The sequence below is a fragment of the Hippoglossus hippoglossus genome, chromosome 6 (assembly GCF_009819705.1).
Source record: "Hippoglossus hippoglossus isolate fHipHip1 chromosome 6, fHipHip1.pri, whole genome shotgun sequence".
Lineage (NCBI taxonomy): Eukaryota > Metazoa > Chordata > Actinopteri > Pleuronectiformes > Pleuronectidae > Hippoglossus > Hippoglossus hippoglossus.
The window spans coordinates 26,348,031-26,367,254 of record NC_047156.1 but is presented as its reverse complement, the minus strand read 5'-3'; the positions used below and the strand labels follow the sequence as shown (position 1 = coordinate 26,367,254).

General features: G+C 39.7%; 1 protein-coding gene across 2 annotated transcripts; it reads left to right on the top strand.

Moving 5' to 3' along the window:
* Window positions 1-17,588, top strand: LOC117762784 (AMP deaminase 3-like). Of its 2 annotated transcripts, XM_034587382.1 has the most exons (16): window positions 1-157; window positions 3,323-3,386; window positions 7,604-7,826; window positions 7,937-8,105; window positions 8,563-8,728; window positions 10,122-10,341; window positions 10,542-10,671; window positions 10,766-10,960; window positions 11,307-11,438; window positions 12,507-12,670; window positions 13,048-13,174; window positions 13,531-13,694; window positions 14,676-14,796; window positions 14,990-15,163; window positions 15,374-15,484; window positions 16,564-17,588. In XM_034587382.1, exons 2-16 carry the CDS (start codon window positions 3,329-3,331, stop codon window positions 16,738-16,740), a joined length of 2,331 nt encoding a protein of 776 aa, XP_034443273.1. In that variant the 5' UTR covers window positions 1-157; window positions 3,323-3,328; the 3' UTR covers window positions 16,741-17,588. The 2 variants fall into 2 exon arrangements, with proteins under 2 accessions (XP_034443273.1, XP_034443274.1); XM_034587383.1 differs by lacking the exons at window positions 1-157; window positions 3,323-3,386 and adding an exon at window positions 4,476-5,089.
* The last annotated feature ends 1,636 nt before the right edge of the window (window positions 17,589-19,224 follow it).

The window sequence follows — 19,224 nt, the reverse complement described above, 5'->3', positions numbered from 1 at the left end:
TCTACTCTTGTTCACATTGGCACTGAAAGAGTGAACTGGCTTTGTGCCTGCACGCTGGAGGAGGCTGCTCTGTTAGGACTTGTCTTCTGTCCCGTGACGCCTAAATGAGTCCCTACTGTACAAAGAAGTGCTAACATTGTCCACCACCCTGCAAACGGTGAGTACCACTGCTTTCACAATCATGCTTTGTGTCTTTAACTCTTATCTTCTTACCCTCCTCTTTCTTTTGCCCATCATTCTTGCTTTTGCCCTGCTTTCAACATTGTCTCGTGCATTTTGTCTTGGAGGTAAATATAGATCAGTTACTCTACAGAAAAAGATAGACATAATTTGTGAAAAGTTGTAGATGTTTTCAGTGCTGAATTTGTTTTCCAGATATTCATGCATCTAAAGTATTACAAAAGGACTTGTTGTCGTTAAGTGACTGTTACACTGTTGGCTTACACCAGAATGTTGGTGGGGGTGTTTATTTCTCAGCCTTTTGAGTGTTGTATGGTATGTTGTTGTCCTCTTTGAGCATGTGTATTTTTGTTCTGTTGTTTCCACACAGTCCAAAGAAAGGTCTGCTACAGCACGGGTTAGTTTAAGAACCTAGACAGCATGGCTTGGATGAGGAATACTCTTGCTAGGTCCTGTAAAGCCCAGAGATACTGTGGCTGTAACAGGGTCCTGTTTTAAAGGGGACATAGCATGCAAATTCCACTTTGTTAGTGCTTCTACAGGTTAATGTGGGTATCTGGCATGTCTACCAACCCAAAAACTCTGGGAAAAAAACACTTGTGAGTTTTGTTATGGTTCCTCTAAGTCAGAAACGTCATGCTTGAGTGACTCGATTGAGCTTCCTGGGTTTTGTGTCATAACAAGGAACTGGAAGTCTCCCTACATGGCCTTGCCCCCCCCCCCCCCCCCCCCCCCCCCCAGACATTTCATTAAGACCCCAAGGAACCATATCAACTTGTGGTAAAATGGGCATGCTATGTCCCCTTTAACTGTTTACACACTTCAGTAAAACAAATGAGTTCAAGGTGGAATTCTATTGGAGTTCATTGTAATTTAATGACACTAAAGTTAGTTTAAGCTAAGATATTTCAGTCTGGACCAAAGTGGTAGACCAGCCAATATACTGACTGACACTGACATACAGAGACATTACATTATAGTGCCCACTGACAATTTACCCTACTTCATATCAAACTTAAACTACAGTTGGGCAATATGCCCAAAAGTAAAAAAACATCATAATGATAATGATTATTATCACAAAGAATGTCATATTAATATTTCTTACCAGCTCAACTCAGATAATGATACTGCAGTTTTCACGTCATTGCTTCATACCTAGAAAACAGTGCATTCCATTGTCAGGCCACAACTTGTTGAGCAGGTATTTCCAAAGAAGTTGAGTGTATGTGGTGACGTGCGACTGCGCTCATTGTCTTTTATATATATTTGTTAGAAAACCAGTTTCAAAACATCTTCACAGAAACTGTTCTAAGTACAAAGATTGTTTGTGTTGCCTGCATCTTCAAATATATTCATGTTTACATTCCATGCTTGTGGCCTCCTCCGGATAGAACTGACTCATTTCAAGGCAAGGACATCCTGATCTCTATGTGCTTACAAGAATATACGCTCTCTTGATCCTCAGACTAACTCGGCTGCCACTGAGGCCTTGACATTTTACATGCATTTCAAGGCATCGTTGAAAGCCAAGAAATTTGACATGCATCATATTGAATAGAAAATGAGTACTAAAAAAAAGAAATACATTTTAGATGCATTTCAGGAAAATAAATCTACACAGTGTATTGATGATGTCAATACACCAACACTGAACACTTCGTCCATGCAGTCCCTTTAATCATGAAATAAAAGCGGCTGTCTTGCTGTGAGTGCATTAGCCAACTGAAAACAGGAAAAAGAAAACAAAGAAACAGGATATTCCAAAATCAACACACCATTTCAAGCAAAACTCTAGTTGCCAACTACACGCTTAGGTTCCTCTTTAGTACTCGTGTTACTCTACTACAGTTGGTCACCTCAGTACTTAGACATCTGACCTTGTTCAGTGAAAAGTCACTATTGCAAATTGATTATTAGAACAGTTGGCAACTAATTTAGTAATGTAGTAATCCGGTCTGTTATAATGCACAGCACACACAGCAAACCAGCCAATGCCAAACATTTGAAAAATGGAGGAGATAAAACCTGCAATGATACAGCAGAGACAAGTCGTTAAAAGTGTGGGAACACTTTACATGAAAGCCTTTAGTTTCCAGCATACTGTGTAAAGCTATCAGATATCAGTCATTTTCACTAATTAAAGTAAACGAGTAAAGCATTTAAAAAATGTACCTCTGTTTTGAGAAATTTGTGCATAAAAATATCGGATATGATAAATCAAAAAGTAATTTTATAATTTTCCGTATCAGTGCTCCAGACTGACTTTTAACATTGGTTGCACTGGTGCAAAAGGCGCAGTTACATATTTTGGGTACACCTAACTTTTGTGCTGGTAAAATGTTAAGGAAAAAGTTAGGTGCACCCAAAATATTTCACCGCACCTTTTGGTAGTTATACACCTACTATACCTTTTCTTGACAGTTCCTATATGCATTGGTATTTTCTTACTAGGGCTGGGTTCGATTCTATTAGTTTTGTTTGTATATCGATTAAGTTAAGGATATTTCAGTGTACAACAACTTTGCCTGGATATGAAAGAAATTCTCAGAGAACGAAAGCTGTAAACTGTGCAAGGAAACCTCTAACTTGGTGCATTCTTAAAACTATTAAGGCAGGCACTTCATAATTCACTGATCCACCATTTGGGAACCACTGATCTATGACATGTCAAAACAATCTTTGATTCTGTTTTAATTACTCAAACCCCCCTAAATTTCAGCATCTGTAATTATATTTTGACTATTTGGTTCAAACTACTTTTGCTATTCAGGTGGGTGGGGCTTTTCATTATTGATATCCACAATTTAGTTGATTTATTACCATCTTTGCAGATTCAGATATATACTTGAATTATGACTAGTCAGAATTAGTTGTTAGTTGCAGCTCTACCAATGTGTTTTAGACAAAGAACCCTCAAGCTGATTTAATAGAAGTTAACCTGAAAGAGGTGTTCGACGTGGCTCTTAGTACATATTCTTGAAATGCCAGGTCAACATGATGCTGTGTCACCTCTGTTCTATTTTAATTTACTTATACAGACTTGAAACTCAGCTCACCCAGACATCACCTTTAAATACAACTCCACAGCATGTAGTGTGGATTAGTCCAAAGTTAATTGAGCCTTTGTTTCTCCCAACAGATCAAAATGAGTAAAAGGGACGCTCCCCTTTGTAAGCAGATGTCTTCACCATGCTTAGGGAAAGGTGAGTAAATACTCCAATGTATGTTGACCATCACAGTCTTTCCCCTAGGATGGAATTGTACAATGTCCGTGCAGCTTAAGGCAAGTTCGACTTAAGACATCAAGACTTTTCCAATGTCACAAGGAAAAATCTCGATTTTCTTTCCACTTTGTTCATACACAACATTGCTTTTAGTGTAGATGTTCACCAGAATGTTGGCCAGAGATGTGTTGCAGTTAGTCCTTGTGTTTGTATTGGAGCATGGGATGGACACGTGGTGTTGGCAAGGGTAGAACAGAACTGGGAAATATCTGGCATCGTTTTGCAGGTTGACTTGGCGATTTTGTGGTTCTCAACACCTGCATGTGGGATTCCACTGCCTTGATTCCTGTCATGCCAAATGTGAAACACTTTACTTTTCAATGAATTTGCACTTCCCTCATTCAGAGCACGCCCTGACCTTCCTTGGGCCATCTTACCTGACTCACAGTCACACCTGACACCTCAATGCTAAACTAATACTCTACCTACTCCACCTACTCCACCTACCAGCCCATAATAATGGATCTTTACAGAACACAATGAAATCTTTTTTGAATAAACAATTTTCTATATAATCTTAAGGTAAGTGAATAATAACAGTGATATAAATATATTATAGAAAATCTAAAATGAAGAAATTAATCAAATGTAACACTTTGCTATACTGAGCTGCCTGGCAAAACATGATGGCTCATAATGGCTGCTGTAAAAAAAAACGCCATTGTCCGGACTGGTCACCACAGACGAAGCTCAAATGAATTTTTTTACATGTGCATATGAAATTATGTTCAAGTGCAATACAGTTTCTGAGCTGCACTCTGACCCTGTGTAATACAGCAGCATCTCGGTCAGAGTAAAACAATACCTATCCATAGTCTTCTTTGCCATGCAGATGTAAACATGAATTAACCACATTAGCAACAGAGTAAAGTATTTACTGTACAAAAACCTAAGATATGCTATTTTAACCATGAAACATTCGATGGATTAATGGGTTCAATAGTAATTTTATTGTTTTCTTTTAGTAAATAATGGATTATTGAAAATTGCACATCAAAATGATTTCCTCTGTAAAAACTGTTCACATTTAGTAATTAGTCTATTTAGGTTTTTAAATCAGCAGTTCACGAAACACAACACATGTAAAGTTTGAGTCTTTCATTTGTGCTGTTTGTACTTGACAATTCCTCTCGAGCCACAGTATTTCATGCTCATCTTATTGCCCCATCTCACAGACAGCCCCTCACATGTTAGCAGCCAGTTGTGACATACCAGCTTGGATACGCAGCCCCTGTTGCCATGACACTCTCGGTGGCCTAAAATAGGGAGAGAGGGACACTCAACACAGCAACAACTAGCAGCTGCATTATACATACAGACACCAGACCACATAAAGAGCAGAGCAAAGCCTGACCAAGCAGTTGGAGTGAAAACACAGCAGAGACGCACCGTAGATACAAGACAGATACAGACACCAGACCCGAGGACTTGACAGCATCAAGAGGTTTCAGCAACACTTCAAAGTCTTCTGTAAGACCCGACATAGAGTGGCTGGCATATGAAATAGTGGAGTCAAAGATAAGAAGTAGGGAAGAGACAGAAGCAAACACATAAAAGCTGAAATACTTGACTCAACAGGCAAAGACTGAGAGGGACAAACATGGCCCATATCAATATGGAAGGTAAGAGACGGACAGAGCTTCCACCAGTGAATATAAAACTGTATAGTGCACTGAGATGCAATGTGATGACATTTACCAGTTGGTTAATTCATGTCTATGGTCTGAGGCAGTAAAGTGGGGAGATTTGATGGATGATACACTTTCTGGTTCTATGACAAGTACATTAGCTTTTAGCCAAAGTGATACTGAAAAAAGACAAAATTTATAGTATTGCGAAACACTGAAACTTTTTGTAAAATGTTAGGCCATTTCAAAAGGTCCATTCTTTTGGAGAAAAAAATCAGCTGAATAACTGAAGTTTGAAATGTTAAAAGACTGATTGAAATGTTAAACAACCTGCTTTGTAAAGGCCAGGTTTTTATAGCTAGTGTATGTGGGTCAAGGTCATCCTAGAGGCTGCTCAGCTGTTCCAGGAGGGAGAGTGTGCACTTGCAAAGAGGCTCGTAAGGAATGACAGCTTCTGAAATATGCTAGCAATGGAACAGACTGCAACTTTTGTGCAAATGCTGCAATTGTCATCTGTCAAAGCGCCAAGATTTCTCACTTTTCAAAAGGATTCAGTTGCATCTAAACCATTTAGGATGGTGACTCTGCAGCACAGAAGTTTGCCATTTGTCCTGTGCTTGTTGATTCAAATAGCTCCTGGGATTGATGCTGGAACTGGCAATGTGGCGGTTGGTAACAGCGATGACATGGTGATTAGAACAGCCAAACATCTCTGCCGAGGGGATGTTGGATTGAAACTGTAGCGTTTGCTCCAGGGAGATGAAGCAAGCAGCCAGAGCTATTTAAAAACCTACTCTGCTGTTCTTCATCTGCTCTGATAAACAAATGAATTCACAGAGTCAAGTCTAAAAATAAGACCCACGTTCATGCCAGGGGTATGTAAGAGAACCAGGTCAATACAAATAAACATCACTGTGTTCCCACCAAAAGGTCTTGAGAACCAACAATTATGTTAATAATACAATTAAAACACTAAATGATATTCGTTTTTCTATGTAAAGTAAAAGCTAGAATCCTGTGACTCAGCATGAAATTCCTTGCGAATGTTTACTCACTTCAATGTTCATATGTTTGTAGTTCAACTTGATGTGGTAGTTTCTCCTAAATGCTAACTAAGAAATTGAGTTACAGAAGAAAACACTACTTTGACCAACTCAAAAGAATACCATTGCAAAATGCAGGAAAAACATTAAGCCTTGAAACTTAATCTGCAATCAGCTGTCAACACAGCATCTAGAAGCGTGCCTCCTAAACATCAGTCACCGATGCAAATTAATACAAATTCATCCAGAACATATATTGCAGGATAATGTTGTACAGTTGAATTCAAAGGAAATTGACTGATATTCCTATGTTTGATTCATTCATACAAACCAAACACAGATGTATCAACAGACAAACAGACTGTGGAAGCAAATTCTCCTCATGTTGTCAGTTCTCTCTGGGCTACATACCAGTGCTCTGGGGTCACAGAAAGGTTCTCCCCCCAAGGGTTTTAGGAGGTCACAATGCCAGTATAGGACACCCGGGGCAGTGATGTTTACTGTAACTTGCCTGACACACTGGCAGAACATGTAGTCAGTGTTGAAACACAAGACAGCATGTTTACTTATGTGAGTTAAAATGAGGCTTTGCAAAACGTGCCAAGTTCATTGCCCCCCCCCCCCCCTCAAACTCCTTTCGACGTCTCATATTTATCATCCTGGTATTTGTATTTACTGCCACCACTAAGATGTTATTTCTTCATTAAGTGCTGTCATATTTTATTACATTGAGAGTTGAGGTGAAATATGATGCGTTGTTAGTTTGTCTGATTCCAAAACCATGTTATCACATTGAAACTCGAATACCCCATGTTTCCCCATTAATTACCTAGACTGTGGCAGGCTGCACAATCTAATTTGTCCTGACACAGTATCATTATGAACTTGTGTGGACACCATATAAATTGTAGTTGTAGTTCTCTAACTAGTCTGCAAAGTCGGTGCACTTGTGGAAAAGTGGACATATGGACCATGCACATACTGGAAGATGTGTAACACTAGCTTTTGTTGCATGTGTGTTCCTACTCCGGGCATGCAGTTCTCAGCTCGCGTACCGAACTTGGCTTAACACCAGCCCTATCTGTGTCCTTGTCATTAGGTGTGTATATTAGAGCTTGCTGCATGTATGTGCCAGGACGATAGGCCAAGACTTAGCTCACCGGCGAATTGGAATAACCAGCCCTTGTCAATCCAACCTAAGTCCTTCCATTGAAATACACACCTTTAACATAACTATATGGACCAACAAGAAAATTGATGTTGAAAAACAAATGGAGTTTTAATTTGACATCACCCAGCATTCACTGTGAACTTATGCAAAAACGTTGTGCCCAGAAGCATTGATAACATTGCAAACTAAGACATATAAACATGCACTTTCTTTAAAAAACTTTTTTAAACAACGCCTTCCTTGCCAAGACAAACAAGGACTCAGTAAAACTGACATTTTTCTTGACCCTTTTAGAAATGCCGCGGCTTTTCCCAAGAATTTCAATTAGTGATGTGGACGAGAGGGTACGCCTGCTAGCAGAGAAGGTTTACGCCTCGGCCCTGAAGGAGGAAGACACCAAAGATGCTATGGCACTGTTCACCGTGCCAGAAGACTGTCCCATTGGTCTGCATGAGAACAGAGAACGGGCGCTGCAGAAAGAGCTGGCTGAGCAACAATCTGAAGAGTCTGCTAAGAAGTAAGAAATACAAATGCACAGCCTTTGGGTCATACAATTCCAAATAACAGAAATACTCCAAAATGTTATTGAGGAGATGTGAGATTTTTCCCTTTTTTGTGTGTTACTAGGAAGTTAAGTTTCATGTTGAAGCGTTCGCAGTCAGTATCTTTACAGATGCCAGTCAGTGGTGACTGGGCCCAGGCTATGGTTTCCCCATTGCTCTCACCAGTCGCAGCTGACCATGAGAGCTTCCCGGACTTTCAGAGAGTTACCATCAGCGGAGATTACTGTGCAGGGGTAAGCCTGTTAATGCACAACTACACCTACCACAAACATGTGAGGGTTGCTTTCTAGATTTATCTAGAACAATTTCTAGAATCTTGGCCAACATGTGTCTTACCCAAAGGGTTTATTCTCAGTACAGTGCAGACTGTAGACAAAATATAAATACGAAAATATTATAACTCTAAATAGAGGTCAAATCAATCCTGCTGAAGCATGAAATAGTGTGGTTGTTGAAATGCAATCTGTTTAATACCTCCAGTATGTCCAGATAGGCAGGAGCATGAGCAAGAGCATCAATCAAGCTGTTTACCATCGGTAAATGTTCTGTTGTAATTCGAAAAAGCCATGTAGTTGTTTCTCTTCTCCATCTAATCTTTAAAAAACAAAAACTATTAATGTCGAGAAATGCATTGAACCACTTGAATTTACACCATTTCAAAAGGTGAACATTTTAACATGACACTTCCAGATCACAGTTGAGGATTATGAGCAAGCAGCTCAGAGTCTCCTCGGGGCACTGTTCATCAGAGAGAAGTACTCCAGGCTGGCCTACCACCGTTTCCCCAGGACCACTGCCCGAATCCTCCGCAATGCTGAAAATGAGAAGTGGCAGGAGGAAGATGAGGTCTTGCCAGGTGTGTACAAACTCTACAGTTAACACTGAAGTGTTTTTATATACACTTTGTTCATACAAGCCAAAATATGAGATTTCCTGTTTGATCAGTAGCAGTTTCTCCAGCTCAACTGACCAACACTACACTTTTTGGCAAGGAACAAAAACATGGAGGAAGATGCAAAAAGGTTTGAAGGATGTATGGATGGCACTTTAATATCCCAGGTTAACAACAGCTCAGACTGAGAGCAGAGAAAAGCACTGCAGTGACTCCCCTACATGCATTTAGCGGTGTGCCGCTGCAGAATTATGGCCGCCGCTGCTGAGCTGATTCTTTTTCATAAGGCCTGTCGTGATAATTACTATATCGACTTATCTTACGATTTATAACCATGAACACGATAAGTTTGCTGACCTTGATAAATTGTCATTGACATTTAGCAAGTTGTTGATTCTCTCTGTGTCTGAGAGCGAGGCAGAGTTTACACTGACACACACACACACACATGCCCTGTATGACCCCCCCCCCATACCCACTCACAAAGAGCGACACACACAGTGAAGCAGCTGGAGGTGAAGTGAAAACACTTTGGGTTTAAGCTGGCTGAGAGACGAGAGCCCTTTATCCACCAGGTATTGGTGACATGGGCATCATGCCCAGGCCGCTCGCAGAAAATTCAGTCTGAATGAAAAGATATGATTGGCTGGCGTACCTGTCTGTCTCTAACCAACCTGCCTACCTACACGCACACTGTTCGTGCTCTTACTGAGCATAATCAAAGCCATAAAGAGTGCCATGTGTTTTAAAAGTATGAATACATTTATGCCTACTATTTAGCAGTAACCCATCACATGTACTGTATTACAACAATCAGTATAACAAAGACACACTATATGTTTGATTAAGAAAAAATGTCTCAGGTGCCCTATCAACAATATCGCTTTATTTCTTTATAACATAAGAAAGATATAAATGCTGTAAGGAGTTCAAGGTGATTTCACGTTATATCACTCATCTGTCTCAAGTTGTGAATTTTCAGCTCAGAGAAAAGCAACATTTTAGCCCTTACTACTCCTCCCTGGGCTGTTAAACGCCCATGTCTCACATGCCATTACTTACACATATAGATAATTCCACATATTTGATAACAAACAACTCGGTCATATAGAAAAACTCAAATGTTACAAACTCATGTCCTTGCGGAATGCCGGACAACTGAGTTAAAAAGGTTTTCCATTTTTATTTGTGCTAAACTGTCTTCAACAATTTTATTACAATATAAACATTTATTATAGTGCACAATTTATATAATCATGATAATCTAATGGAGTCTTTTAATGTTTCTCATGAGGTTGAGATGCTGCTTTTGCCCGTGTAACTCAATCATAAAGCATTCTCTCATCTTCACCTGTAGACATCTGGCCTATCCCTCATGAAGCGGAGGACCCATATTCCATGGAGGGTATTCCTGAGGACTTGAACTATGAGCTGCAGATGAAGGATGGCATAGTTCATGTTTACGACAATGCTGAGGCCCTAAAACAACAACAACTCCACAGCCTCCCTTACCCCGACCTTGAGACCTTTGCCATAGACCTCAGCCATGTCCTCGCTATGATAGCTGATGGTCCGACGTGAGTACACAAATGTTTTACATATTTTTAAAATCAAGTAGGATTTTACACCGTTTTTCACCAAAAAACGTTTTGCTAAGTTTTACTTTCCTGGTCTGAGGGGAAGTCAACAGGGTGGACCTTAAAAGAAGTTCCTGAAGATGATAAATCTTTGAAGTTTCGATTTTGTTTTGCTGATTTTCTTTTGTGTTGCATCAAAGGAAAACGTACTGCCACAGACGGTTGAACTTCTTGGCCTCTAAATTTTACCTACATGAAATGATGAATGAAATGGCAGAGCTAAAAGAGCTGAAAAGTGTTCCCCACAGAGACTTCTACAATGTTAGAAAGGTTTGTTGGTAGCTTTATCTCTGTATACAAACATTAGCAATATATATATATATATACACACAATAAACCCCTGTTTGCTTTATGTCCAACACAGGTGGACACACATATACATGCTGCTGGTTGCATGAACCAGAAGCACCTGCTGAAATTTATAAAGGCAACATACCAAACAGAGGCAGATCGAGTGGTTTTGGAGAAAGACAGTCAGAAAATCACTCTCAAGGAAGTCTTCAACAAGCTCCACATGGACCCATACGACCTCACCGTCGACTCGCTGGACGTGCACGCTGTAAGAATAATTTGAAAAAGCCAGTTGCAGTTTCATTGCTTCCACACAGCCTTTATCATGTTTACCTTGCATAGTTTACATTAAAACACCAGGTCCTCAAAGTAAGTATATCAGGAATAATGACTACGTGCCTGCCAACAATTAAATTCTTGCTTTCAAAGAACAGCAGCACATTTCAGTAACCTGTTCTTATTGGCACAAGGATGCAATTAGTGTTGCGCAATTATTTGATGTTCCATGCAAGGTCCTCAGGGTGCAATGTGAAAATAATTAGCACAGTCGATTTGCTGGAACAAAAATGTGATCATCAATAAGATTCATCCTCTCTCACAAATTACTACCCCAGGGAAGACAAACATTTCACCGGTTTGACAAGTTCAACTCCAAGTACAACCCTGTGGGAGCCAGCGAACTGAGAGAGATCTACTTGAAGTCAGACAACTACATCAAGGGAGAATACTTTGCACGTCTCATCAAGGTGTAGTATGAGTTTTTATCACATAAAGTTTCTGCACACTGGTGTTTTCATTCATCTGTTCTAAATAGGTTTTTTTGCTCAGATTAAAGAATAGGATAAAATTACATGTAAAACTCAATAAACCCATAAGGATGATAAGAATCAGGGCGATAGCTATGATTATTAGAATAACCTTCTGGTTCACTGTATGCCAAATCATGTTCCTGTCACTTAACTGCAAAAGGAAACATGACTGTTATAATCTTCTTACTGTCAGACAAACAGAAAAAAAGCAGAGAAAAGTCTTTGGCTAATCAACATTATTTTATTTAAAATGTTGACTGCATTACTTTGGAAGAATGTTAGTGTTCTGCCTGTCTGCTGCAACACTGGAACCCATCTGTACCGACAATTCGGTACAGTCAAAGTGGCACAGTGTGGGTTGGTTGACCACCTTTTTGCCAGTACTGGAGATAGTCACTTGGTGATGATGTATTAAATATCAAATATATCAAATACTTCACTATGGTCTTGCAAAGCTTTTAGTAGTAAATCCATAACAACCAAACACCAACAAAATAACAAAGTAGTGATGATAATGATAATTTTATTTCCATCATCACAATATTATTTAAGACATACAAATTGTAGAATAAAAAATATTTTGCTATGTCAGTGTAGAAAAACACTGGTCTGAATAATGAGATATATGATAGCGGCTCCATTTGAAAGGTCCTGGTATTGTGTATACAAACATACATTTAACTTTTAGTTTAAAGTTCTCTTTCTCCTCCTAAACATGTGCACTGTATGTGTACTTGATGTGTCATGCTTTTCTTTAGTGTATTTTGTGGGCTATGTTGCAGATCCCTTGCACAACGTGGTAGTCTGAAATGTTAATGGAGTACAAGTATCTATTATTCCTACAATGTTTCTTTGGAGTATAAATAGCACTTCCTTTGTTAGCATGTAGAAATGTCACAAATATGACAGAATTATGTGTTATCTACCCAGTGAGTGATTACTAACATTCACTTCAGCTTTATCACGAAACATGACAAACATCCTGTGGCTTGGCGTGTGTTTCAGGAAGTAGCTAAAGAGCTGGAGGAGAGCAAGTACCAGCACGCTGAGCCTCGTCTGTCAATTTACGGACGCTGTCCCAGTGAGTGGGAGAGCCTGGCGAGCTGGTTCATCCAACACAAGGTCCACTCACCCAACATGAGATGGATGATCCAAGTTCCCAGGATCTAGTAAGTTCCGTGGTAGCAGAGGCCGACTAAGACACAGCACACACGTCCCTTACACATTAAGACAAATGTGGTTAGATTAACACATGTAAGGGAGTGGGACTGTTTGAAAGTGGGAAAGCTCATCTTAGACAGTGTTATATTGTTTCCTATTTTAAATATTGAGTGATATTGATAAAATGTTGTCTTTTTTCAGTCTTAGTTTACAAAATCTTGAGTGGATTAATTCAGTTTTGACAACTCTGGCTCTACATGGAGAAAGGCAGAGTGTCATATAACTCACACTCAAATAACATAACTCACTGAGCTGTTCTCAATAAGCAAACACATGAAAATATATTTGTTGTTTGAAAGCTGATTTCATTCCTTTTATCTTGCAGTGACATTTTCAGGTCAAAGGAATTAGTCCCACACTTCTCTAAGATGCTGGAAAACATTTTCCGTCCGCTCTTTGAGGCAACAGTCAATCCGCAGAAGCACAAAGAAATACATGTTTTCTTAAAATATGTAAGTATTACTATGATGCTGGAATCTGAAACAGACAGCAAGCTTTTTAAAATGGAAACTTCAGCTCTCTGGGAACAGACAGACAAGACAGTAAGAGATAAATGCTGTTATATTGTCTGTCCGTCCTGGGAGAGGGATCCCTCACATGTGGCTCTCTCTGAGGTTTCTACCTTCTTTTTAAAAGGGTTTTTTAGTAGTTTTTCCTTACTCTTGTTGAGGGTTAAGGACAGAGGATGTCACACCCTGTTAAAGCCCTATGAGACAAATTGTGATTTGTGAATATGGGCTATACAAATAAAATTTGATTGATTGATTGATTGATTATATCTTGGTACATTATCTTCGCTGTTCTGCAGGTGACAGGATTTGACAGTGTGGATGATGAGTCCAAACACAGTGACCACATGTTCTCTTACAAAAGCCCAACGCCTGAGGCGTGGACCACAGACGACAACCCCCCCTACACCTACTACCTGTTCTACATGTATGCCAACATCATGGTGCTAAACAACCTGCGCAAGTAAGTCCTGCATGTTTGTGCATGGAGCAACCATGCAAAAGATTCCAGAGTAGTTTAATGGCATGAACACCCTGTCCACACTAATGCAGTTATTTGGTAAAACACTTTTTAAACTTTTTCCTCTGTATTTGGACAACTAAGCCTCTAAAATGGAGATTTTATCAAATGCCTTCAAAAGTGCAGATTAAAAAAAACTCTGGTTCCTGTGTATCTGAGGCTACATGTAAAAAAGGGTGTTTGGGAAATCACAATTTAGTTTGCACATGTCCACTGTTGCACCAGGAAAACAACAATGGCTGCAATATGCAAGTTTCTGTAGGTTTGGTTAACACTGCTAGGTCTAATTACAAGTTTGCAGCTATATTTCGCATCACAGCATTACATTACCTGCACTCACTGGTGTCTGCCTAGCCCTTACTTGGACATAAGCTCACAACATTATTTTCTAGTATTTGATGGCTCGTTGTTGGAGACTTTATCGCCACCAACTGGCCCAGCATGCTTGTTTGAGCATTTGTATCGTCACTTTTGTGTTCTCATCTGGATGGAAATTAAGGTTGTGTAGGTGGAAAGTCTCCATGTACATGAGAGGACTATCCATTTTCCGTTTTCCAGGTGAGGGGGTGATATGCACAGGCAGTAAGTCACTTAAGTTTTGGCTAAGTTTGTATTGATTTAAAGATAAAGCCATGAAGGCTGATGGAAATAATGTTTAAAAATAGGAGGTGACGTCTCCCTATGCTGCTCATTTCCAGCAGTGCAGATACAGTAACAGCGTAATATCACCACCTACTGTTAAATGACGTGTGTACACGAAGGATTGATTCATCTGCACAAATTTTGTCTTGGAGATAAAGTACTGATAAAAAAATGCATGATTTACAGAACAATTAGATCTTGTGGTCCACACGGTAATGTGAAGTTTCTAAAATATTATTTTACCAACTGTATCGTGCTGTATTATTATTTGTCCTGCCCCAGGGAGCGAGGACTGAACACCTTCCAGTTTCGTCCCCACTGTGGTGAGGCTGGTTCCATCACCCACCTGGTCTCTGCCTTTCTCACAGCTGACAACATCTCCCATGGACTCAACCTCAAGAAGGTGCACTCCTCAATACTTAACTGGGGTTTTATACAGAAGTCTGTACATTGTGATAGCTTAAAAGGTGCTAATACAAATGTTGGATAGTTTGTTCCAATATTTGGGCCATAATAAATAACATCTTGGTACCAATAACAGAGATAGCAGGAGATTTCCAATTACTGTGGTGTCAACGCTTCGTCCTCCTCCCCAGACTCCAGTGTTGCAGTACCTGTACTACCTGGCCCAGGTCCCGATCGCCATGTCCCCTCTGAGCAACAACAGCCTGTTCCTGCAGTACTCCAAGAACCCTTTGCGGGAGTTTCTACAAAAAGGCCTGTGTGTGTCTCTGTCCACAGACGACCCCATGCAGTTCCACTACACCAAGGTCAGAACCACAAGAATGATCATGATCATTTATTTTCATTATCCTTTGAGGGTCGGGGGCTTGAACCAATCCCAGCTACACCTGAAACAAATAAGCTAAAGAAAATCCATTCTTTGAATGAAACACAATTCACACCTGATCCCTGAATTATACTTAAAGTATTGCTAAACCTTAGCACCTTGTTACAAATGTTGCTTTTAACCCTTTTAGGAGGCTTTGATGGAGGAGTATGCCATCGCAGGACAGCTGTGGAAGCTGAGCACCTGTGATTTGTGTGAGATAGCCAGGAACAGTGTGCTGCAGAGCGGCCTCTCCCACCAGGTATAGTTCAACTATTTGCTCTATCACTTACATAAATGAAGCGAACCCTGTGAGCTAGTTCAGGCAGCCAACTCGAGCTGCGCTGCTCCAATCATGTGACATACCTCACTCTCCACAACCATCTATAATACACACCCACCTTATCAGGTGGTCTATTTAAGCAGAGAGAAATTTCCCATCTCCCCCTTTGCTCGCACTTTTGCTGCAGTATTGCTACCAGTTGCTTCAGCCCCTCCACCACCCCAGCATCCACCTGTAGGCTCCGACGGGGGGGGGTTACAAGTACTTGCTCATCACTCCCATCATATCTGATGGAGTGATTAAGTCTGAGCCTAGACGCCAAACACTAAACATGTTCTACTGCTGCAATAAACATTTGAACGTGAGTTCTCTGACTGAACTGGGTTTTAGGAAAGGGGTGACAATCCTTTCTACATATTTCATAACACCATTTATCTTTCAGGTAGACAGTTTTGTAAAAACTTGCAGGCTGAAAATAAAAACATCCAATGTTTCAACCCTACTGTATATGTCTATGGTTTCAACTGACAACTAACCTTGTGAGGCAGCTGGACTTCTCACAAGTGAGATTCCATCATGCCAGGCTCCAAACTATTGACCTGTTGGCTAAACTACAGTGGTGACCTGTCTCACTGTATGTGTGGAAACAGCAACAAGTGACTGGTTAGGAACAATGGTGCTCCTAAAGAGCATTGATTAGGGCTGTTTGATATGACAATAAATACATAGGAGACAGTGCTCTCGTGCAACATCTTCTAAAGGACCCCAAATACATGTCTTCTCATCAACACTGATATATCTGTGATAAGTTAATATTGGCCAGTATAGCAACATTGTGATTAACCGAAACTGCGGCCAATGCGAGAGTACTCAAGCCACCCTATTCCGAGCATTGTAAATTTGGAGTATACGTTGTATTCCCAGAATATGCCCGAGTCCTCAGTATACATGAGCCCCAAAAATATTATAAAAATGTATTGGCTCTACCTGCTCTGAAAAAAGAGCCAGCCACATTTTGCAAACTTCTCATTATATATTATTTACCTTTTCACCCACAGGAGAAGAAACATTTCATTGGTTCCAACTACTTACAGGATGGACCAGAGGGCAACGACATTCGGCGGACAAATGTGGCACAAATCCGCATGGCCTACCGCCATGAGACTCTGAGGAATGAGCTCAGTTTTCTAGTGGACGCAGTGAAGACGGAGGTTGGCAATAGCCCAGCTGAGTGACTGAGTGCATCAGCACAAAGTGTACCTGGATATGTTCGGAGCATAGGTTACAGATCATTTTTATACATCTCATCATAAATATTTTTGACCCAGATTAGAAAAAAAGTAAGAAAAAAAAAAAAAAAAAAACTTTTGTTCGTTGACTTTTGTGCAGGCATTTGGGGGGAATATTACTACAGCTTGATAAAACTTGCTCTTAAGATTGTATTCAATGTTGTGTCTATGAAGTTTACCAATCCCTGAGTGCCTCATTTTACTAAAATAGAATTTATTTCCTTTTGAAGAGAGTGATATCTAGTTACATTTTAGACACGAGAAACCCTAAGTAGGGCACAGTCACACAGACGCGGATGTAGCAGTGATGAACCTTTGCCTCCAGTTCACTTCCAATCTGTGCGAGTAAGGAGATAAAAATAAAACCTTTGCTTCCTGGGCCAAAGCAAATCCGCAGCCTGGCATAGCATGGAGTTCAACTTTGGTCAACCTTGACCAGTGATATTGGCTTTGCATTCGTGTATGTGTGCCTGTGCCTCGAGAATGGACAGTTTGGTGATTGTTTTTTTGTGTCACATTCACATAGATGCATGTTTCAAATCATTTTTATTTCAAACCTATAGTCCATTGCAAATTTGAAAAAAACAAATAATTTAAGGCAGCAGTCCGATTTGCCTTTTTACAATTATTTTATAAATTGCGTGATTTTGTCAGATGAACAAGAGGCCAGGGAGATACTCTCAGACTAATGCAGATGTAACCGAATCAAAAACGTCTGATAAACTTTGTGTGTACCTTATGTTTGTAATTTCTCATAGTTTTTAATATGTAAAATAAAGATCTGAACATAATAACATAGCTTTGGCATAACTTTGAATTTGTGTATGTCCGACCTGACACCTGTTGCTACCTTAACATACCATTCAGTCTAAGGAACATGTACAAGATATCATTAAACCTTGAGATAATGAGACAAAAGAATGATCAGTTGACCAAAAGTTTATCTGCCACAGGTTTGACAGAAGAACCATGTTTCAGTTATTGACAAGTTTGAATTTTTGTACTCTCTCTACTGTCTGTAGCACAGCCTAGGACCTGCAGTTAGCTTGCTATGCTAATCAATTAGCAAGTTAGTGACCCTGGAAACCCTGATTAACCCCATTAACAGCAGAAGCTTATAGTTAGCTTGACTTTAGCATGCAGAGTAAGTAAATAATAATGTATTCATTGCTCAAAAGCTTTATAAAAGAATATTTAAAATATAAACTGACCTGAGAGGAAGTGAACGTCTGAGCAAACCACCAGGTGTGAATACTGTGGGGGAAATTGGTCAACAAACGAGGTTCTGAGACAAGTTGTCTTTGTAAGTTGACTTTGTAAAAGCTTTCTGCAGAAAGGATCACACAGGCAAGGTGGAGGTTGCAAGAGAGATGAAAAGTGAAGTGTCTGTGCTCACATTTAAGTGTCTCTGGGTTACCTCCTGACCCCAAAACACACAGGGGGGTGAATGGGTTGTTCTGTGTCTGGAACATATCGTCTGTAAATGTGTGACTTATAGGCTGCATCCTAAATGTGTTGGAGAGGAAATAGTGTCATGTATGATAAGGGTTTTTGTTTTTGTCAGTCAGCTGAGTTCTTCAAACCAAGGACAAACACATTTAAACCAGAGTGCAACAAAAGGTCACTATAGAATTCAGGTGACCTCAGGATCAAGACGTGAACAGACAGTAGGTGCATCATAAAGTTTATGTCGAGCTGTACCCTAGATGGAAATGTCTGCTGTAAGCATAAACAAAGAAGTTAATTAAGTAAATTTCCATTACAATACGTCCATGTCTTTAGGGTGTAACATGACTAAAATACAACTTTCTCTGAAGTTTATCTGACACAACTTTACCTGCCTGCTCAGGTAACATTAGACCCCACCTCTTGCAGCAGCATCACTGGTGAAGAAACATCTACAATGGGTTTGGAGGAGGACACTCGGCCATTAATTTGACAGGGTTTTCAGTTGCATCATCTGCAATATTCATTATTAATGTGACAGTCTTAACTATTCTTGTGTTAAATAAAATATACAGTAGGCACAGTTAATGTCATAGATCGTTACATTCGAGAACAGGCTACTCTGACAAAGTCTTTTACTTTTAATACTGATACGAAATGTATTCAAAAGCAAGTACTTACTTACTTTTAATCAAGAATTAAAAATGGTACATTCTTTGTCTATTTAATTCTACTTTTGCTTGAGTAAAATATTTGAGTACTTCCTCCACCACTGTGTATATTTGATGTATACAATAAATCATATAATTTCAGAATCAGGTTTATTGCCAAGTAGGTTTACACATACATGGAATTTGCTGCGGTGTGTTTGTGCAATTATAAATATAGAGAACATAAAAAATAGGAAACAAAAATTAAATAGAAAAAATTGAATAGAAAATACTATACTCAAATAAAAAATATACAGTTAGAGGGAGGGATTGT

What these genes read in the sequence shown, in the direction of transcription:
- LOC117762784 (XM_034587382.1), top strand. Translation starts at nt 3,329, where the DNA reads ATGAGTAAAAGGGACGCTCCCCTTTGTAAGCAGATGTCTTCACCATGC. An exon ending in TCTGAAGAGTCTGCTAAGAA is followed by an intron (nt 7,827 to 7,936) that starts GTAAGAAATACA and finishes GTGTGTTACTAG; the next exon opens with GAAGTTAAGTTTCATGTTGA. An exon ending in ATCCAAGTTCCCAGGATCTA is followed by an intron (nt 12,671 to 13,047) that starts GTAAGTTCCGTG and finishes TTTATCTTGCAG; the next exon opens with TGACATTTTCAGGTCAAAGG.